At 28.2% G+C, this 23,469-nt stretch overlaps 1 protein-coding gene across 1 annotated transcript; it reads right to left on the reverse strand.

Annotated features, from left to right (window-relative positions):
• Positions 1 to 4,719: 4,719 nt before the first annotated feature.
• LOC135931999 (desert hedgehog protein-like) lies at positions 4,720 to 22,706 on the reverse strand. The gene is made up of 4 exons (XM_065469325.1): positions 22,577 to 22,706; positions 15,197 to 15,779; positions 6,321 to 6,603; positions 4,720 to 5,040 (listed from the first exon to the last, which is right to left on the reverse strand). Exons 2-4 carry the CDS (start codon positions 15,527 to 15,529, stop codon positions 5,000 to 5,002), a joined length of 657 nt encoding a protein of 218 aa, XP_065325397.1. The 5' UTR covers positions 15,530 to 15,779; positions 22,577 to 22,706; the 3' UTR covers positions 4,720 to 4,999.
• Between the last annotated feature and the right edge of the window lie 763 nt (positions 22,707 to 23,469).

Here is a 23,469-nt window from a genome sequence, read left to right on the forward strand (position 1 = left end):
TTCAATTAAAATCATTTGGCAAAAATCGAATTAAAAATATCTGAGTATTGATAATTTTAAAATATACGAAGAGAATACCATTATATAATTAAAAACCTATAATTCATAATGTGAGAATTAGGGGGTTTGGCATTCACTGAATATCATCATGTAGACGCTGAAGCTACTAGTATAATGTATTAGTGAATGATTTTGAAATGTAACTTAGTAGAGCATATAAGTAAAATAGTTAAATAGATTTTTTTTTCTGATTATATATTTTTATTTCATAATTTCTAATACAATATTATTCTAGATCATAATTTTTTATTTTTTCAATGTTAAAATATTAATTAATTTGCTAATTTAATAAATTTTCATATTTTATGTAATGTATGATCAAATTTAATTAAGGCATACAGTAAAATAAAACATATTGTAATCATAACTCAAATAAAAAAAGGAAGGCCGGTTCTTTAATTTTCTTAAATATACTATTTAGCTCAATGAATGAATTTTAGTAATAGTTTTTATCACAGAATTTTATGTAAAGTATAATTTATAACTTTAAGTTGTATCATTTTAAATATGATTTTTTTTAAAAAAATGATAACTGTCATAATTGGGAGACTTTGATTTGTAAAATTTGATTTTTTAAAGTCAGTATGTATTGCGTTTGATGAGTCATTTTTATTTTTATAATTTTATGTTTTAGTTAAATTGGTGAGTCATTGTTATTTTTATAATTTTATGTTTTAGTTTTAAAAGAAACAAGTTATATTTATTTTAAATAAAAATTTTATTTCTACTTTTAAAAAATAAAATAATAATAATTATAATATGTATATCATCGACTGGTATATATACTGGTATATGTAACAAAACATTTAAATTAATACTCAATAAATTATTTTACAAATTAATAAACAACACAATATGTAACAAAACATTTAAATTAATACTCAATTAATTATTTTACAAATTTGAATAAACAACACTATTAACATTCCCCTCCTCGACAAAGCATCAAGTTGCTGCTCAGAGGGCGCATAAGTCTGTCTGATGGCGTGAGTCCATACGTTTTTGTAGGTTAGAAAAGTTGGTGGATTAGAATAATAAGTGATCATCATTGGTCTCACAATATAGAATTCATAACCTAACGTCCAACTTCCATATTGGTTCTTTCTAGTTTGTCACATTAGGTTAGGTGCTGGTTATCATATTCCATTCCAACATCCAGAGCCAGGACACCATGAAGAAAGAAGCTTTTTGCATGAGAGTGTTAAGGCTTGATTCTAGTCATCTCCATAGATTAAGCAATCAACACAATAGGTAGTCAACACAATAGGTAGTCACCACAATAGGTAGTCACCACAATAGGTAGTCACCACAATAGGTAGTCACCACAATAGGTAGTCATATAAATAGAGTCATATGGATTAAGCAATCGTCACAATAGGTAGTCACAATAGGTAGTCATATAAATAGAGTCATCTCAATGGATTAATCAATCGTCACAATAGGTAGTCACCACAATAGGTAGTCATCACAATAGGTAGTCATCACAATAGGTAGTCATCACAATAGGTAGTCATCACAATAGGTAGTCATCACAATTTCGAATTTAATTTAATTTTTACTTTTTTATTTTAATTTTAGGCAAATTTTATATATTTTCTTCTTCTTTTTTTTAACAAAAACGTAACGGGGCGCCATAAAAGAAACAAGTTATATTTATTTTAAATAAAAATTTTATTTCTACTTTTAAAAAATAATAATAATTATAATATGTATATCATCGACTGGTATATATACTGGTATATGTAACAAAACATTTAAATTAATACTCAATAAATTATTTTACAAATTTGAATAAACAACACAATATGTAACAAAACATTTAAATTAATACTCAATTAATTATTTTACAAATTTGAATAAACAACACTATTAACAAGTTTAATCGCGTTAACATTTTATTTTTAGATTTATAAAAGTTAATTATTGTAAAGTCATTATGATGATAGGATTTAATTATTTATTTGTGATGATTATTGCTTCCCTATAAAAGGGAAGCGAAAATTGTAAATTATCAATTCATTTCTTTTTTTGAATTCATTTTTTTTTAAATAAATTTTTTTTTAACAATTAATTTTTTTTCGATTATGATTATTATGAAATTATTATAAAATTATATAAATTTGGATTGAAATAAAATTATTGCTTTCTACCCCGGCACAACGTAATAATAACAATGTATAATCTCAAGTTCAAATAGGTGCGACTTAGCCTGGATTTAATTTGGTCCAAGTTTTTTTGAGGTCGAAATAATATTGGTTTTATAAAAATCTTTTTTACATTAATTAAATATTGCATTATTTGTGGGTGGGTGGTATATGGGATTTTTTTTTATAATGATATTTACAATTTCAAAATGATACTTTTACTTGTGAAATGAAACTTTACTTATAAGGTAAAAGGCTTTAAATATTGTATTACTTTCGTCTCATTCTAAATGTTATGTGTTGTATTTTTATGAATTCTATCTGGAAATTTGCTAAAAATTCTAATTTGCCCTTATATTATTATAAAGTTCCCACCAAAACCGTGGTTGGAAAGTTTGAAATAAAATATTGGTCACAGCCAGTGTTGTTAAACGCTACTTTTATAAGTAGCGCGCTATCGCTACCGCTATCGTTTTCAAATGAGTAGCGCGCTATTAGCTTTTAAAAATATTTTTTAAGTAACTTTATTTCCACAAATAAAATATTGGTATAAAAACATAATTTGTTACATATATATATATATATATATAATTTATTTATTATTGCACTTTAATAATAATAACATTTCGGTACTGTCATCCCCAAGTCTAGAGCGATGATCAGAAAGTATAAGCTTTGCCATACTAAATAATCGTTCAGCACTAGCACTTGAGCGCAACGCAGTATTAAATTAATAAACACACTTTTTATATGAAAAAATCATCAAAAATATTTAAATGAGTATTTTTAGATTTAAAAAAAGCATCTAGAGATTCAATAATATTATTATTATTATTTATTTCAAAAAAATCATCTATGGAAGGCAGCGGTTTCGGTCTTGCTATAGTATTAGTATCGTGGTATCAGCCTATCAAGTTGCCCTTTAGATTCAGTCAAATTATTGTATGGCCAATTTAACTTGAAACTAGGATGAACGATAGCAGCTATTACATTATCATCATCATACAGATCTGGAAATCTAATTTATATAAAGGAGAAAAAAGAAGAATACCTTTTTAATTTTCAAAATTTAAATTTATCTGAGATTTAGATTCATTTATAAAAAAATATTTAAAATAGCATTAAATTATGGTAAATAATGATTTTAAAAATATAATTATTATACACAAGCAGAGTCTACATGACAGGATTTTCACTGAATGCAACCTACCCCCTAAAAAATTATGGCCGCCTTCGGCGGCCATGTTTTTTCATTATTATTTTTACCTTTTTAATTATAATGATACTCTTTTCAGAGAATTTATAAAGGATTACTTAAATTATTCTATCTTTACTACCAACTATCGATATTTTATAAATATAAAGGATTTATTTTTTAGATAATAAATTGATAATCCATTTTTTACAATGAATTCATTATTATAACATTATTAGCTTGCTGAAATATTTAAACCTTTTAAATTACATTTAAAAGGATAGCAGAAATTTTTATTTGGAAAACAATGTGTATGATTGTTTGCAATATATAGATTTGGTCGATGAATTGTATTATAATAGTTCTATAATAAAAGTATTAATTTTTACAGCAATAAATTTTGTCCTATTTCATCTCAAAATTTAATAGACGACCCCCCAAAACATTTATCCTACCCTCATTAAAGCCTACCCTCTATCCCCCTCAAAAAATAGGATGCAGGCTGTTCCTACCTCTCCCGCTCATATAGACGCTGTACACAAGGTTATTAATTAATATATTAATTTTAAATTTTATATTAATACTTTATAGAATAATCTATATTTTTCTCATTTTCCAAAGAAATTTCGTTATCTTCAACAATCTCACACATTTTTAATAACTAGATTTATAATGCTAACATTTATAATGTATTATTTTAAATATAAATTTCAATTTCAAAATTAAATTAAATGAAAGGATTATAATTTTAAATTTAATAAAAAATATATTATAATAATTTTTAGATGTATTTATTATGTAAAAATGAAAGTAGCGAAGTAGCACTAAATTAATAGTGAGCTACCGCTATCGCTATTTTTTAAAAAAAGTAGCCAGCTAAAGCTACCGCTACTGAAAAAAGTTGCGCGCTATTTTAACAACACTGACACAGCATTCGACTTTTAATATAAAATATTGATAAAAGCTTTAATAAATAATATTTATTTTATCTTCTTCCTAATTTACAAATACGAATATTTTTTTTGTTTATAATAATTTAATAATAATATAACATCATATTATAACTCAAACTATCATAATAATAATTATTATTATCTGTTGTGTTTGCAAATTTAATCGAATATAATATTATTTGACATATTGTTTAAAGTTTTATTTTAAAAATTTTCTCAATTCATATAATTGTGCGATTTTGTAAGTGTAGATTCTTGTTTTGCAGACAAATGTGCCAACTAGATCATGAATTTCAGAACTTCAAATGGCTATTTTTTTGAGGATTTTAATTTAAAAAAAAAACACTTTAATTATTTATTGGTGGAATCTGGTATAAGAGTGTGTTATAGGATGATAATCTATAGCTGGCTGCAAAGGATGTTTAGGAAATATGAGATGTCATTTCATTCAGGATTCTAATAAAAGACAGCGCAATTTTTTTTTCTTCCTTCTAAAGAGGTATGATTTTGTTTTTGAATGGACATTAAAGCTCTAAATGCTTTGCAACCGCGAAACCCGAGATATTCCTATATCACGGCTAAATGGGCACCGGGGCCCTTATTTTAAGTAATAACGGTAAATTCGAAGAGCGATTTGAAAAACGATTTTATGCCACACTGTTCCATTTAGGGTTTCTGTCTTCGACATCTTTTATCATAAAATTATGGTTATTCAGATTTAGACATAAATTTAAATAGGCATGCATAGTGTTGTTAAATGGCGGCTCATTTTGAGCAGATTTTAAAAACGGCTAACTCAATATTTTAGCCTGAAAAACATTGCCTAAGCCTTGATATTTCGCGAACAGATGTCCAAACCTTTGTTCCTTCTACAAACAAAATCTTCAGGCTTGTTATATAATATTATTCTGGATGAAATAGTGAGTTTGCCGTTTTTAAAAATAGGCTTGAAACGAGCCGTTTAACAATAATAGCCATGCATATGTGATAATTATTGGCAATCAGGACCAATCTGGTATTCCATACGAGAACATTTAGAATTTCTAAATCTTTAACCATTTACTGAGGTATTTTTTAAATTTTCGAAAAAAATAAAATAAATGTAATTTAACCGGAAATGAATTTCATTGTGAATATATTATTTTTTATCCTAATTTTCAGACACGCCATATTTATTTTTGTATATTTTTTTTATTCTTCCATTTTATGTAAAAAAATATATATAATAAACAATATAATTTGAAATTAGTTTAAAAAAAAGTTGATGACAAAAATTTGCTGGTTAGGAATACTCTATTTATACTGGAATTCATTTCCGGTTAAATCAGGTTTTATTTACTCTTGGTAAATGGTTCAGAATTGAGATCTTTCCTAATCGCCACTGGAGGGTTCGAATTATTCCTTATTCTAGTTAACTTCGTAAATATATATCCATTTACCTGGTGAATAGAAATGGATAAAATTTTCATTTCAAATATTAGAAATAAAATTATTTGACTTACCCTAATTTTTTAAGGCGAACATTTTAGAGTTATTAAGTAATTTTTTTTTAAAAGGAAAAACTCCGTATACTTATGTTGCATTGGGATATGGAATTACTAAATTTTAAATCAGTTACTGAAGACGATGTATAAATTTCAAAGATCTGATATGACCGGAAATACATTTCAGTATATTTAGAATACCAACACTGCGAATTTAAGATTTTGCCCCTTAACTTTTTCTATACGCTTAATTTTATATAGATTTTTTTAAATTAAAAAATATGCACAATATTGAATGGAAAAAATTGTCTAAGTTTTACAGGGTAGTTCTTCTACATATGCTTGAATACACTTCCTGTCAGACGAGACTGAAATTATAAAATTATTGAGAAATTCAGAAATTCCCGTGGATTTTATTACCCCAATACAACATGTATATGTTTATACAAAATATTTAGAATTTTATGTATAAAATCTAGGTAACCTGGCTTTACTGAAACGTGGATATAAGACCTCTCCCGGTAATGAACCCAGTTAAATCCCGCTTCCAGCGCCAAACCCGCCAAAAACCCGTTTTTACTGTACCCGTTATCGCTGGTAGCAATATCCAAAGCCCTACCCTTTTCGAGCAGCACGTATCTCGGATCATTCGAAACCTGGCTAGGGTAATTTGACAAGGTGTCTCTGCCTCTCATAACTTTTATTCGCATCCCTGGCCATTCCAAACTGACAATCATGGAAAGCAAATTGAGTTTTTCGGAGCACGTCTATAAAAGTTTAATCGAAAATTCTTTTTTAAAAACATAATTTATATATATGTATATATTTTTTAAGTGAATACTGAAATTAGGTATAATATCGTATTGGTGCTTGGACATTGCGTAACTATAGTAGGAGAGGGTGGGGCGTATATGAGCTAGAGTCCCCTAAAAAATTTGAAGAGCCCTCTGAAAATTAAAAAAAAAAATTGCCTAACATGAGCAAAAATCTCCAGGCTGGCGTAAAATTTTTTGGCTAAAATATTAGGCTAACCGTTTTTAAAAGTCGATTTCCTTTAACAACATTACATAGGTTAGGCTGAACACTTTATTTTTACCATATCGAGTTTTTGTTAAATAATCTGATATAGTGCATATTATATACAAAATATTATTTTTGACAATATATATAAATGAGGAAATAATAAAAGAATAATAAAATTTGCATAATGGAACAAACTTAAAAAGGGTATTATAAAGTGAAAAGATTGTCGCAAATAGGACGATATCACAAAAAAAATTTCAGGCGTTGTACGGTTCGTCTTATTTTTGGAACTTATTTCTGTTCAGACCAGTCTATTCAAATTATGAACTAGGATAACCTTTTCTGTTTTGTTTTAACGTAAGTACCAAATCTAAATAAATACTCTTTAGAGGGAAGCTATATAGAACAGGTTTAAACAGATTTATGTTTAGAAATAAGTCTGCATTCACAATTAGCGCGAATACGTGGCAAGGTATACAAAATATGGGGCGTTTTTGTATACTTCGTCGCGAATCGCGCTGACTATAAATGTAGGCTAAGACGAGTTAGCACACGACCTTACTATTATATTCGATATTGATTTTTCTTTCCCATTATATGCAAGGAATGATAATTATTAGTTCTAAGTTAATTGGCTTCTCATAATAACATCTCCCTTCTTTAAATTCGGGATTATAGGAAAACGTTGTCTCTATATTCGGTACCTATAATAAAGCGATTATATCTTATAATTTAACTCGTAAATTTTTATATCTCTCTAAAGGTTGATTATAAAATTAGTGTTGTGTTTAGTTTAACAATTGAGAATTGGAATATTTTTTTTCTTTATTTGAATATTAATAAAAATAAAAAAAATATTTTCAGAATTTTCAACAAAATTTGATTGAAAATCTTACTCCATTACTCAAAAAAAAATCTTCATTTTATTTTTATTCATAAAAATCTTCGAAGATTTTTGAATTTGAGGAGCTCGTGAATTCTTCACTTAAATATGTATACACTCGAGATCTGCAATGGGCTGTTTTTTATCCGGTCTACCCAAGCAGGTTCATACTACGAGCGGGCTTGGGACATTGAGCGGGTGAGCGGACGGGTTTTAAAATAATCGGCGGCGATGGGCCGGTGAATTTTAAATATTGTTTCGGGCGAAATGACCAGAAATAGACTTTTTGTTATTTCTCAGTATTGCATAAATAACATTCAAACAAAAATATAAAGAGAGCTACCAACCATTAAAAATTAATTTTTTAAACATTGAGCTGGCGTGCCAGTTAAACAAAATTTTTAGATAAATGGGCCGGCGGGTGAGCTTAAAAAAACTATAACGAGCCAGTTAAAATTTTTTAAAACAATGGGCGGTTACTAGTACATTTCATTTCTGAAACGCAACTTTACGAGGTATGAAATGCGAAAAATAATCTTCAATCAACGATGATTAATTTTTTTTGTAAATGATTCATCTATTAACGGGTTCAATTTACCATTAAACTTTCCTCTTCATAAAATTATATTTTTATAAAAAAATAATAATATCAAATTTGATTTTTTCATTTTTCAATTTTCTTAACCTTCCATTTAAAAAAAAAAAAATTCAAACCAACCTTTCTATCTTGAGCACACTTGAAGTTTATGGTCCTTTTAAAGTGCGCGTATTATTTTTGTTACTTTTTATTTTAAATGGAAGATTATCGCATAAACCCAATAATTCATACAGGGATTTCTGTAAATTTTTTTTTATAATAAGTAATAGTGATTAGGCGAAATAGCTGGGAAGGCGGAGAGTTACCCAACGTTTAGCACAAATTGATCTTCCCCTATCAGCGACAAAAGCCAATGATGCTATTATGGACAGTTACCTTGGTGGACTCAACTGGCAAAGCTGGCCCTCGGGACTTTAATTTTTGTCTTGTTATTCTCTGGATAATTTAAAAATTAATTGAACCCCCAATGGTAATCGTTGACCAATCAACACTTTAAAATGCGTAAAACCAACCAATAGTAATAATAAATAATAAGAGATAAAATTTCTTCGACCAAATCTAAGAAAGAGGAGTTCACTCTAGTGTTGTTAAATGGCTCATTTTGAGCCGATTTTTTAAAAACGGCTGACTCAATATTTTATTTAAAAAAATTATTAAGCAAACCTTAAGATTTTGCTCATAGATGGCACAAAGGTTTGGACATCCATTAGCGCAAACCTTAGACAATATTTTTCTGGCTAAAATATTGTGTTAGCCGTTTTTAAAAATCGGCTCAAATCGAACCGTTTAACAACACTAGTTTACTCCCTCCCCTCTCCCAAAATGATTTTAAAAAATTCCCTACCCTAATATATAATTAATTCTTTATTACCCACCCAATCATACTCCCGGGTGCCTCAAAAAAGGCGCCGATTTTTGAAATCTCCCACCCAATCCTTATCCCGGGTGCCTATATCGAAAAACCCGTAAACTCGTTTTTTTTTAAAAATTAAATTTCGCGCTTTATTTTTTAAAGAATATACGGATTTTTAATATCTTCAAAATATGTGAGAATTTGATTTAATCATTTTATTTTATTTTTTTTTTAGAAAATTTCAAGTAGGCTAAAATTTGACAAAGAATAACTCAATAAATATATATTTTTTATTTAAAAAAAAGGGAACTAAATGGGTTGGTTTCCCACTGTATTGGACCTGTAGCAAAAGCTCGCCTTTCAATCCAAAATTTAACCCTAATCTTAAATTATAATAACATGAAATATTTAAGGTTTAAGTTTATCAAAACAAATTTCATCAAAAACGCCTTTCAAAATCAGTCAATAATTTTCTAAATTAAAATGTTATAAGAAGATCTTACATACTGATAAAATTATGATTTTTTTTTGTTTATCCGCAAAGATATACAAAAATTCTGATGTTTATAATTAAACACCACCTGGAAGAACTTTGCCAAGTGTCAAATTGACCAATTAAATTAGATCCTTATGCATGACATGGCTCCCTCGCTTAGCACATTTTATTTCACACCGAAATTCTGGTTAATGACCCATTCCACCACATATTCCCTGTATGGAGCAAATTGAAGATTTTAGTTTATAAACATTAAAAACATATATATTGTAAAAAAGACATTTCAGAGCAAGTATTTGTTTCAGTCAAAATTTACGATTTGGGGAAATTGTTAAAAAAAAGGCAAGAATGAAAACTTCATCTAGCCTATTTTTTGAAATAAAAAAAAATGAAGTTTGGAGGGCATTAAAGTAATTTTTGGTCAAATTTTAAGCATTTTTTTTATCACAACTCGAATAAATTCAAAAAAATAATTGGGGAATAATAAATTCCATATATTCTTTAAATAAACTACGAAATTAAACGTTTATAGGAGTTATAAAGATGCCTTCGTAACATTTTCTTTGAGCCATTAGATTTGCTATAAGAAATAACTTAAATGAGCAATGTAAAATAATATAAAAATCAAAACATGAGATTAAATTCAAGATTATTTCCAAATTCTACCCAACCCGACTCACCTGAAAAAATAATTCCCAAACCCGCCCCAACCTTCGAATCAGTGGGTTGAATTGAATTCTTGGGTTGATTTGGACCAGGTCTTATAGATCTTTAAATCTTTATAATACACTATGAACATTTTATAATAATTGTAAACAGTTAATGTAATTGTATTAATTCCCTCTGTCAACTTGCCATTGAAGTTATAATACAACACACTTGTAATGAGTGGCCCATTTGAAAGACCCAAAAGTCCAAATCCCAATGTCTAATTATTTATTTATAAAAGAAATAAGATTCGATAATAACTATGTCAATTGACCAGAAGCCAAAATAGACCTAGAACAATAATTATTTATATATTAGTTAACTATCTCATTATCTTTATCTACCTATTTGAATAGGGCACTACCCATCGAAATCCTATTAAAAATGCTTATCAAAAACCTTTTTGATACATGTTTTCATAAGCCAATGACGTGTGGCAACTGGAACTTTTAAAGAATTTAAATATAAAATGAATACTGGCTATTTATGTTGACTCAGAGGGTCAACTCTCACTAAAATATTAATGACGGAACTGCCAAGTCTACGTTGATCAAGACGTAACCTCCATGTATCTTATGGAGGTGTCAAGGTATATATTTAAATTTCAAATACAAACAAATTTTAAACCTCCAATAAAGTAAAAACAACGCATATAAACTAAAAAAATACATAAATTGAAAAGAGTACAAATGATTTTAAATCGTGTTTTTATAATTTGTATTTATTATTATAAGGTTTAAATTTTTTTTTTTTAAATTAAAATTAAAGTAATTACTTTTATATGAGGAAAAAAAATTTAATATTTAAAAAAACACACAAGGTGTAGAAAAAAAGAGAAATTTGGCTTAAAATGGCTAACCTCTTGAAATAAAATCCACCAAACAAATAGTTTCTTTGAAAATGGCACATTGAAAGTTTTATCAACAAAATGTTCTGTGACTTTTGGAAACGACTTTCTAAACATCTTAATAATTAAATATTTTATTGTGTTTTACGAATAAATTTGCAATTTTCCAAATTTAAACTTTGCCACTTTTCCCCCCAGTTTAATAAAAGTCACCCATCTGGCTTTCCCTTTTTAGATTTGAATTCTGGTGGCTTGATCTTCGCGATTGGTCTAGTTCTATTTGGTTTTGCCCGTTAGAGAAATTATATAATATATTATAGATTTAAATATAAACGATATCAAGAAGCTTCAGAATCTATCTAAGTTTTATTCATAGTTCCCTACGTTTTTTTAACTGATATATTATATAGAGATTTGCAAAGCCAGTTCCGTCTGAATCAGGGCCGAGTACCAAGGCCGGGGAAATTCTAACACTAAAAAATTTCGGGCCGGGTCATACAATCAATATATATAGATAAAAAATCAGACAAGGCTTAGTAAATTTTGGGTTCTTTTTTTTGCGTAAAATTTTTTAATATGCTAGCTCGGCAATTTCAATTTTTGAATATTAAGCCAATACTCTTTGATTAAAAATCTTTTAGAGCTGTATAACTAAAATACTTAAATCTATAAATAATATGGTTAAATTCACAAAAACAAATGCACAAATACAGATATCAAAATACATCTGATTTATATAACGGTTGTTGTAGAAATGGATAGCAATTAGAAGGGAGATTAATTGACAGATAATTTGCTAGCTGGAGAATTAGTACAAAAAATTTTTTTTAACGAGCAAGGCTGATATTTGGTAAATTTTGTATGATTCGGCGAGTCCTGAGTTTTCGTAAAATTTTAGCTGACTGGGCAACTTGTGTAAATTTTTTTAGCTGGCACAGACGAACAAGGACTTGTATATCGAATATATTAAATGTATTTATTTATGAAAATATATTTAATTTAAATGACTTTATCAGCAAAACAGGTGTTAAACAAAAATATTTACTAAAAATATTATCATTTTCAAGCAACTTTCATTTCCTTGTGAAAATTTTTTTTTTTCTAAGGCAGGTTCTAAGAAGTGAAAATAGATTATAGAAATTAAACGATCTATCACGTGATTTGGTTCTTGACTCAAACATGGAATCTATCGGAAAAAATATTTTGATCAAATCTTATTGGAGTCCACATTATTTATTATTTAAAAAAAAGAATCTTGTTAGCAGTGTCGTGCTTTTTATAGGTTATTCAAGACCAGAAAAAATCGGTCTATCCACGACCCGTTATGTTTTTACATCCGGTACAGAGTTCGGCAAGGTCTTTAGAATAATCGGTTCCCTAGTTCGATCCTTAAAATATATTTTCCAAACCGAACCGAATAAAACCTTGATCTTTACTACTAACACCCCCCCCCCCCTTCCCGTTAAGCGCTTTAAATAGCCATCTTAAATCCAAACATAGCCTTAAGAAGAAAAAAACATCTCTTAAAATTTTAGAGTTCTTCATAACCTTTTACTCACAGTTAGCGCGAATTCGCGGCGAGGTATACAAAATTGTCTGAATGAAGGGTGACTTCTATAATACACTTAGATCGCGTTTTGCTAAATAAGAAACTACGGTATAGCGGATTTTTTTTATTCCAAAGTAGAAAGGTCACATGGTAGAACGCCAAATAACATATAATAATGCCTTGACTGTATCAATACAAATCAGCTGATGAAACGACGCCATTTAAGTTTCCCGTATTAACAATTTACATCAAAAATGTGTGGTTGGGGCGTGTGAGCAGCTGATTTGTATTCGACTTCAAAATGCATTTTAATGTAGGAGGCATCCATCTAGATAAATATTTTATGTTAAATGGTATAACGAGCAGACTTTTTGGAACGATAGTATACTGGTAAAGAATTACGAAAATTGGTAGCATTCCTATCATGGAAAATTAAAGGATTAAAAGTCCAAGATGGCCTATTCATTTTTTTTAAAGTGCGGTATTATGAGTTGGAAGGATTTCTATGACGGGAAATTTTAATGTATTAAGAGTCCAAGATTTCCTATTAAATTTTTTTTTATACGATGGGTTTTAAAAGTTATATAGGAATATTTTTTAATTTATTGATCTTATAACCCTTACTAAATATTATAACTTTTTAAACAAAAAAAATTGAAAGGTACGTTTAGTTTTAGTTTATAAATATGTTGAAATTAATAAATCGCTTTAATTGTTTTTAAAAAAATGGATCATTTCCCACCTATATCATGTCGCAAAAAGTCAACAAAAAAAAATATATATAATAATATTTATTTTGAAAAAAAATTTAAAATTCATAGTTGAAGTTTATCAAAATATTATAATTTTAACCATTTAATATATGCGTATAAATGTATTTTAAAGCTATTTTTCATAAGTGCGGGCCCCATGAAAAATTGATTGACAGGGTCCGAGTTGAAGGTCCTAACTTTAGACCGATCGAATTAAAACGGATAGTTACAATGCACATAGCTAGAGGAGGGATAAATAATATCTTACCCCCCCCCCCCCCCCCCCATGTAATTTAGAAAATATTTTGCCATTTTCAGTCACTAAATTCATAGAGTTTGAGGTGCCTATTATAAAGTACTTTTAGAGCCACGGCAAAATGTCCTGAAAATGGCATCACTTCAAAAAGAGCATTAATGGACTCGAAAAATAGCCTATTTTTACAAATGATATTAAGAACAGCTAAATATCTTATTCGGCTCACTCTATGGATACGTGCAAAGCTAAAAGAATTGAAACACGAGTTAAATTCTAATATAAGAATTTTGAGTAATATTCCCCAAAAAATGGTAATGCTGAAGTGATAATTTTCAGCTTATATTAGCCGTTTTTTTACAAGCCGGAGAAAAATAAGCGGAAATGGCTAAAAAATAGAGCAATTAGCCAATAATAATATTGATTGACAAAAATATTTTAAGTGCCTTCTAAACTTAGCAACAAAACCACAAAAATATACTTAATTATTAAAATAAAAGAATTAATTATATCCAACATTTTATGAACCGAAATGCGCGTAAAATAAAGTTATTTTTTATATTTTTTGAAAAATTATAATTCAAATCAGCAGTGTTTTCTTTATATTTATGAAAAATTTGAAAAAAATTATTCTCGAAGAACTTAATTTTTTTTCTTTTTCAAAATAATATTTTACTTGTCCAAACAGTTAAAATTATAGTTTAAAGTAGTTTTTCAAGCTTCAGTTTGGTAAAATTCTTTCTTAAAACCCACTTTCTCGAGCAGAGATATCTAGAGGGAAAGAGGGTACGGTAAATGTTTGGGAAATAAAGGTTAATGTTAATATTTAAGTTAAAATTGGGGTTGGGGCCCAATCCTGGTACGACTTATTTCTAATTAACCGGCTATGTAGTTCCGAATAAAACAGCCTAAAAAGTGAGTGACAATTTAGTTTTTAAGTATGCCACTCATTTAATTTCCTAAAAATAAAGATTGTATACACATAAATATAGTTAAAACGAAGTATTAGGGATATTCTTTTTCAGCTAAAAAAAACCACGAAAAAAAATATTTTAAAAAACAAAGCTACCAAACACTTAAAAAATACCAAAATTAAGTGTCCTTGTTCAAAAGTTATTTAGCCTAGGCTAGTCGAAAACAAGTTGAACCAAGGCACAGCCTAAATAATTTTATTTTGAATGGGTTAATTTTTATTTTTAAAATAAAAACAAACAAAAAAAACAGAAGTAAAACTTTTTTTTTATTTTTTTTTTAAAAATGCGCATTTTGAATAAAATATTGAGCAATAAAACAATTTTAAAAACTTGTTGAAAACTGAATATTACTTAGCCTTTTAAATAACACCTTTTAATTAAAAAAAAGGCTAAAACCCAATCATTAATATAATTTAATATTTACTTTGCTCATGTAACGGTCCATTTCGTTTCGAAAGATGATATTAGGGTTTAAATTCCTAACTAACGGTTCTGGAGAGGTCGAATGGAGACTAGTCAAGGGACCGCTGGCTGTAATGTCGAGTTCGTTAACGTTTGGCGAATACTCCTTAAGCACCAAGGGTATTATACGAGCGTTGTTTTTGCGGTTTCTACCGCCGCTGTCGATCAGATAAGATAGGCCGCAAGTGGTCAAGGGAATAAGTAAGAAATTCACGGAGATCATGGTTACGAAGAGCTTTAAAATGTTTATAAGATAATACTGTTTGCATTTTCTGGCCTTTTTACCCATATACATATGTGTGTGTGTGTCAATTAAACACTCTCTCTTTTTGTTTATACGCCAACTCCTGCTTTACAAATGTTGCTTATGAAGTTACTTGTACATGTTTTTCGAGGGAAACAGTTCATTTTAATGGCTACTTTGAGAGTAATTAAAATTATTTGGGGAAATATGGGCTATTCTTTGCGATAAGGTTTGACTTTGATAGCAACTGAGAATGGGTTGCCTTTGAGATAATGGTTGATTACACTTGGCTGAAGAGACACTTATGTTAGTTCAAAATAAATAAAAAATGATTCGGATATATTGAATGGATAATGGTAATGAGAAGTAATATATATACAATTTCTGGAATCCCTCTCAGTAATAAAATAACATTAGTCATGTTCCAAATATTTTTGCGGTTTTTAATCGAAACATTATTTTATTATTTTTTTTGAATTTGAAAATATACCTATATTATAATATATGACATTAGGAGATTTATCATCACTATTAATATACTTTTTATTTATTTATTAATTATTATAATCCTTTTAATTATATTCACAATGTGAAAAATTTTCAATCTTTAGTCATAGTAAGGCGTTTCCTGAATGGTGAATAATTTGTGAATTATCAAGATCCTTCCCTATGTACAAAAATATTAAATAATATATATATAATACATTGTATATAGTAGGATATAATTCTTGACAAACTTTTTGATTGAGTCACCATTCTATTTGTTTTTTTTCCCTGGTTAAAGGCTAAATTTGCGGTTCAAAATGGGATTAAATTATTTTTAAACGAATCCATTTTGCTTTATATTTATATATTTAATTAATAATAATAATAATAATAAAAGAGTTCATTCAAGGGGTGGGAAATTATTTAGATATAATCATTTTAATCCGGGCCGTCCTTACGTCTTAACTTGATTAGCATCGCCTAAAGACGGGTACAAGAAATGGCAAAAAAAAAGAGATTAAATTTAATCGGTGTATACGAATTAGAGACAAGAATAAAAATGACATTGAGACATGCTCAAAGTCTAGAGAAGCATGACAAATATTTTAGAGGAAGAGTAAACAATCAAAAAATATTTTATATTGGAGTAGAGTAAATCGTTTCCCAGAGCAAAAACCAATTTTTTTTTAGCAAACCATTTGGGTCTAGTGGTCAGACCAATTATTAGATTCAATCATATTGTAAATAACTATCTTCTATACCTTACCTATTACGTTCATTCATTCAATTGATTACAATAATTTAAATTTTTCCCCGTTGAGCAGATACCTGCTGTTTTTCTTGTTTAGTGAAGAATTTACAAATTCAAACTCAAATTAATAAAATTTCGTGTAATATATAGATATAGAATCCTTGAACATTATATTCGCAAAAAAAATAAATAAGAATTTAAAAGCTTTTTCTAGTAATCTATGTAAAACATGTGATGACTATATATAGGAAGGCAATGATTGGTCAGGTGTTAATAGACCATCGATCATATATAAAATCAGATTAAAGTCACTTTTGTAAATGACTATTTTTCCCTTCTATTTAAGTCCACAAATATATTCCTATACAATGTATATTCATATATTTAATAGCAGTGCTAAATTATTTAAATAAAATACTAACATGGAGTCGACATTGAATTCGCTTTTATTTAAAACAAAAAGAGCTCTCATTATATTTTATTTTCTTAGGTTTATATTACGTACTCATTAATATTAAATTTATTTGATAAAAGCGATATTTGACTAAACCTTTTATTTGTCATGAATTAACATGGCCACTCTCCCCCTACATATTTTTATATATTTTTTATACTTATAAAAACTCTGCAAAATTTACAATATATTCAAGTTGTCCAGGAAGATCCTTATTGAGTATCTGACGCCTGATCTCCTCTAACTCAGTGGCATCAGATCACGGGCAAGATATTAACATGCGTTCCGCGTGTTTAAATGCAAAAACATGCTGCTCAAGAATATTCTTTTAAGCAAGTCGGAAAAATTAATTTGATTTCAGCACCCCGAATATGTTAAGATTTATTAATCCATAAATTTTAATAAATCAAAAATTCCATCCTATTCGACTCCTTAAAAAGAGAAGAAATTAATAAGTATACATCAAAGCTCGGGCTTAAAATTTTACAGTAATTTTCTTTCTTTCTTTCTTTCTTTCTTTCTTTCTTTCTTTCTTTCTTTCTTTCCTTCTCTTCTCTTCCTTCCTTCCTTCCTTCCTTCCTTCCTTCCTTCCTTCCTTCCTTCCTTCCTTCCTTCCTTCCTTCCTTCCTTCCTTCCTTCCTTCCTTCCTTCCTTCCTTCCTTCCTTCCTTCCTTCCTTCCTTCCTTCCTTCCTTCCTTCCTTCCTTCCTTCCTTCCTTCCTTCCTTCCTTCCTTCCTTCCTTCCTTCCTTCCTTCCTTCCTTCCTTCCTTCCTTCCTTCCTTCCTTCCTTCCTTCCTTCCTCCTTCTTTATTTCCTCGAGCTAAGAGACTTTACGGGCTTCCCGGAAAACCTTCCTTAATCTGGATAAAAACAAGGGTTTAATATGAGAGAATGTTAACCTTGCAGATAATTCTTTAATTTTATTTTGTATAATTTATTAATATCTTATTTTTGTTTTTAAAAATATTATTTTTCAAGGAAAAAAAAATCTATAATAAAACTAATCTTATTACCTTTTATTTTGTTTGTCTTTTAAATTTATTAACAACATTTTAAAAATAAAGCACATTAATATCAAACATCTTAAGCCCCTTTGATATTAATATAAGAGTAGAAAAGCTTATATAAAATAATATAAATATATAAATAAAAATTTGAAACGGTGTTAAAATTGTTTTATTGAATGGCAATCTATTAAGCTTTTGGTAGAACTCGGGAAAATTGATACGATTGAGATATTATTTCCGATTTTAATTTGTCTCCCCCTAATCCAAATATATCTCATAGAAATTGTCACTGGAAATTTTTTGTCGTTGTTGAAAACTTTCTTATTTAGTCTATATTGGACCAAAATTACTTCTATGCCAATTCTGTAATCTAATCTTATAGTTTCAATATTATAAGAATCGAGGATATGATAAGTGTTGGGTAATGATTAAATGTCAGTTAAATCTTCAGGGGTCTACCGGAGAAAATCCGTTAACATTAAGGCGTTTTAATTTATATCAGTTTCAGGAATTACCTACCTATAATCATTAGTTAGGGAATATTCACCTTATTATATTATATTGATTTGAAAACTATTTTAAAAAAAATTGAACTTTTGGATTGAATTCTGCGTAAAAACGTATTTAAAAAAAAAAAAATTGCTAACATTTTATCGGTGGGTGGAGGCCTAAATTTTCCTGGAAAGCAAACCTTTCAATTAAGGCCAAAAGAGTAGGTAGGTTTCTAAAGAATTTCTACCCGAAAGAATATAAATAATAATAAAAAAAACACTTTTAAAAATGGAAAAAAAAATTCAAAAATCTACAAATTTTAAAATATTATTTTTAAGTTCATTTTTTTAATTTTCTCGGATAAATGTTTATTAATATATAAAATTCAAAAAAAAAATGGAAATTTTATCTCTTCTAAATATTATTAAGCAATTATGATCCAATTTTTCAGAATCCTTTTACCTCAAAAAAAAAATCCAAAATATATACCTATTTACAAAATTTCCATTAAAAATCATAATAATTGATAATAAGCAATTTTATTAGACACAAACTAATATATCGCAAAAGAGATCGGTTATAAGTTTTGTTTTCAGGATATGTAGCAATTATCAAATATGAAAGAAAAGAAAATAAACTGACGATATTGGAATTAATGAATCCTTCTTGAGGTTTTACCGGAGCCGTTAATATGAGTGGAATAAACTCAGGGTGTGCGCCAAGAACTGGAGAAATAGAATCGAATGCCTTATATGTGCTACTCGTAATTTGAGAACCTTCTTTTAAATGACCTTACTAATAATATTACTGAAATCAGAACTTTTATGGACACCGTTCAAAAATTATGTAATTTTTTTTTTGATATTGCCTATATCTATATTAGAGGTCTGCAATCAGTATCAGTGGGTTTTTAATCTATAGCCCGCCCGTCCAATATCTTTAAAAATTTAACCCTCCCGCTCAACCCACCCATAGTGTTTAAAAAATATACCCTCCCGCCCTTTAGACTATAATTTTTTTCCCACCCGCCCGTCCATTAGTTGAAAAATTTTTACCCGCCGGCCCATTATTTATAAAATTTTTTTAGTTTAAATAAGCTCATTCTTTCAATTTTTTTAAGCATCCAATGAAAAAAATTGAATTAGTTTCAGTATGCTAATTCTCAGAAGAGAAACACTAGTTTCTGGAATCGCCATTTTTCTAGCTAATCTTTATAGCTTTGAGAAATCTTTTTCTTGTTGTTTCCATCAAAGTAGGATATCTTTTTGACTCTACTCAAGTGAGTTATTTAAATAAAAAACGAAACCATTAATAATAAATAACAAAGAGTAATTTAATAAATACTTATAAATTGTAAACTTAAAATTTTAACTTAAGTAGCTAAAATCTTGCTAAATTATACAAAAACTCTACTTTAAGATTTAAATATTTTGTTATGGAATTAGGTAATGGTCCCCTCTGTAAAAGCCACATCTTCCCATCTGCTGTTGTTCAATTTTGACGTAGATGCTATTTATTTCAAACATTGAATTTATAATTTATAATCAATAATTGAATTCTTTTTGCTCTTGGGGAAACGGGTACAGATTTTCCCCACGTTGATGTCATATTCAACCATGTCAAATCCAACATGTTTTCGATATATTTTTTACCTAATCAGTTATCGGTACTTTGGTTTTAAAAATGTTGAAATTTCAGGGAGCATATTTTTTCAAAATGTTTATTCAAATAATTTCAAATAATAAATGTAAATTTTTTTAAACCCTTAGGTTAAATAATTTTTTAACCCACCCACCCGCCTGCCAGTTCTTTAAAATATTTTAACCCGCTCGCCCGCCCGCCCATGCTAACCTCTAATCTATATAATCAATTTTTAAAGTCTAAAATATATCGTAAACACAATGAATTTATCAGTTAACATTATAATAATGTGAAAATAAATAAATAATTGTAACAAATATTTAAACAGTTCATTTTCTCCAAATGAACATATTTAATTCTCGTTAGACATTTTATAAAGAAATCAAAAAACGGAAACAATACAAGATGTAGGATCAGAGGTCTGTATTGATCGGGTTTTTTGCACCCCCCCCCGCCTATGCCCTAACTTTGAGTGGGTGTAGTCGAGCTCGGGGTTCATAAAAGGATTTCAACATTGGGCGGATATTTAAAGTAATGGGCGGGCGTGGGTGGGTAAATATTTTATATTTTTTAGCCGAAATGAGGGGTTTTATTTTATTATATTGCTATTACATATGTTATGTATAACTAAAAATATTAAAATATAAATAAAACCAGCCATTAAAATAATTCTTAAGCATTAGGCGGGCAGGGAGGGGGGGGGGATGAATTAAACAAAATTTATAGATAAATGCGGCCGAGCGGCGGGTAATTTTTTTTAGAAATTTTAAGTAAGCGATAAATTTCAAAACAACAAGTAAGCCGACTTTTTGGCTAAAAACCCCAATGCAGACTAGTAGGGATGATATGAGATAATAGATCAGTCATTTTTATAATTGTCAGCACAGCCTGTTTTCTGTCTCTTAAGATGGAGTAAAAAATTTATTCATCCTCGAATACTGAACAGTCCGGGTATACAAGATCTTCCTCTCTCTCACATTTATTTAAAGGGGAAAGAACATATTTAATGTGAGATGTTGCAACTTGTAAGAGCCTAAAGTACATAACCGTTTAAATACGATAGTAGTTTTAATTAGAATATTTAGATGTAATGTATCTAACCTGTATCCCCGATATAAAAATCATCGGTGTTTATACCCCAGTGACCTTCATGGGCCTTGTATTTTTGAACAAGCCCGGGCCAGACCCTAATAAAAATCTGTGCATTCTAATATTAAAAAAAATCACAAGCTCACAAGCCTATAGAAGTTTTAAAAAATTTTTTCAATCACGGCCCAAATTCATATCCAAAAATAAGTGTATTTAAGACAATCATTTTGTTACTGAAAAATTATTATTATTAGAAGAATAAATATGGTACTATTTCTTTAAAGTTAGCAACTGTTTTAAGTAAGCTAAATTTAAGTTTAATAATTTTAGACCCTAGTTCAGCCCAAGCCCATTGAAAAAAAGATTCAAAAACCCATGCCCGGCCCAGGTCCGCTAGAAAATATGATAAAAGGTCCATGCTAGGCCCAAGAAGATATCTGATATACAAACACATTTATAGCTGTATCGATATCAAAAATTTAATACAATTTCGATACAATATCATTTTGCGTTTTTTTTTAAAAATAAAAAATTATATATATTCGAATTTGAGCACCCATTGAGCTCCAGCTAACTAAAATGCCTAGTAACGCCCCCTTATCACAAATGGTAAAACTAGTATATTAATATATATTTATTTTTTTTCATTATAAGAATTTTATTTAGTATATATTAAAAATATTGTCCTGCTAGTAAATTTAAATTAAATAAATTGTTTGTAAATAAATGGCCCATTTATAGGATATTATTCCCTCAAATTTTAAATTTATTTTTAATCCCATATTTATATTTCATAAAATTTATCTGGGTAAACCTGCATTCACAGTTACCGCGAATTCGCTGCGAATTGTATATAAATACACAAAAATAATACAGAATATTTTATTTAATCTCAAAACATGGTCAAATCATGAGGGACAGAAAATAGGACATATTATATAATGTATATTAGGCTTATTGAAGACCATTGATATTTGAATTGAATTATTTTAAAAGCCGGGTTAAATCGGGCCTGGATTAAAAAAACTCGGGTTAGGGGAAAACCAAATGCCAACAGGGCCGGGGCCAAAATTTTTTTGCCATTTGCAGACCTCTGGTTCTTATTTTAATAATGCCGCGGGAAATTATTACATTTACAAACATTATATATAAATTAATTCATTAATTTTTATTTTTACTTTTTCCTTTTGTTTTGCCGAATTGATAAAATAAAATTATAGAAATATTCGTCATCTATATTATATAACGAATCTGTTTTCCATTAATAAAACCTGCAATAGATTTGAAACTATCGCCAGTCATTTATTTAAAATCGGTTTAAAACAAATCAATTGCGATTTGCAAAAAGTTTATAAATTTTTAATTTTTATTAAAAGAAATTTTAAAATTTAAATTAACAAAAATACATAAATTGTTGTGTTTAAAAAAAACGAATAAATTTTGTAAAAATTTGTAGTAAGTTTAATAAAATTTATTGAAATCAAAATTAGGTAAAAACATTTATTTATTATATAAATATATTAGCAAATGCAGGTAAAAAAAATAAATGAAAATAAAAATACAATAAAAAAAAACAGTTATGTATGCATAAAAAAATTAAATGAAAGTAAAAAATAAAGAAAAGAAAAGAAACACAAAGAAAATAATAAGAATGAAAAAAAAAATATGAAGGAAAAAAAAATCTTTAATGAATATGAAAATGAGATTCAAGAATCATTCTGAACTAATTACTTAATGAATCTATTTCAAACACCTCCAATTACCATCACAAAATCCCTCCTATATTTCTGAAAATGAAGTTATATCCTGATCTAAATTAATTAATATGCGAAATTTTAATTTTAATAAAAAACTATAAAATGATGGAAATACATGCTAAAATATAAATATAAGTTGTAACTAGTAATCAAATGACTTCGTTCCAGTGTGGTTTATTTTAATAGTTTAAAAAAATATATACTATTTTATAAGTAATTTTTATGCACCACCTTATAACAAGGTATTAAAAGCAGGTATATGTATATTTGCTTATAAGATTTTTATATTTATTATATTTTTAAGTCTTTTTTTT

The sequence above is a fragment of the Gordionus sp. m RMFG-2023 genome, chromosome 1, assembly GCF_954871325.1.
Source record: "Gordionus sp. m RMFG-2023 chromosome 1, tfGorSpeb1-WG-v2, whole genome shotgun sequence".
NCBI classification, from domain to species: Eukaryota; Metazoa; Nematomorpha; class Gordioida; order Chordodea; family Parachordodidae; genus Gordionus; species Gordionus sp. m RMFG-2023.

What these genes read in the sequence shown, in the direction of transcription:
- LOC135931999 (XM_065469325.1), bottom strand. Translation starts at nt 15,529, where the DNA reads ATGTATATGGGTAAAAAGGCCAGAAAATGCAAACAGTATTATCTTATA. An exon ending in TGGACCGTTACATGAGCAAA is followed by an intron (nt 6,604 to 15,196) that starts GTAAATATTAAA and finishes AAACTTTTATAG; the next exon opens with ACGTGCTCCGAAAAACTCAA. An exon ending in CCACGTTTCAGTAAAGCCAG is followed by an intron (nt 5,041 to 6,320) that starts GTTACCTAGATT and finishes TTATGATAAAAG; the next exon opens with ATGTCGAAGACAGAAACCCT.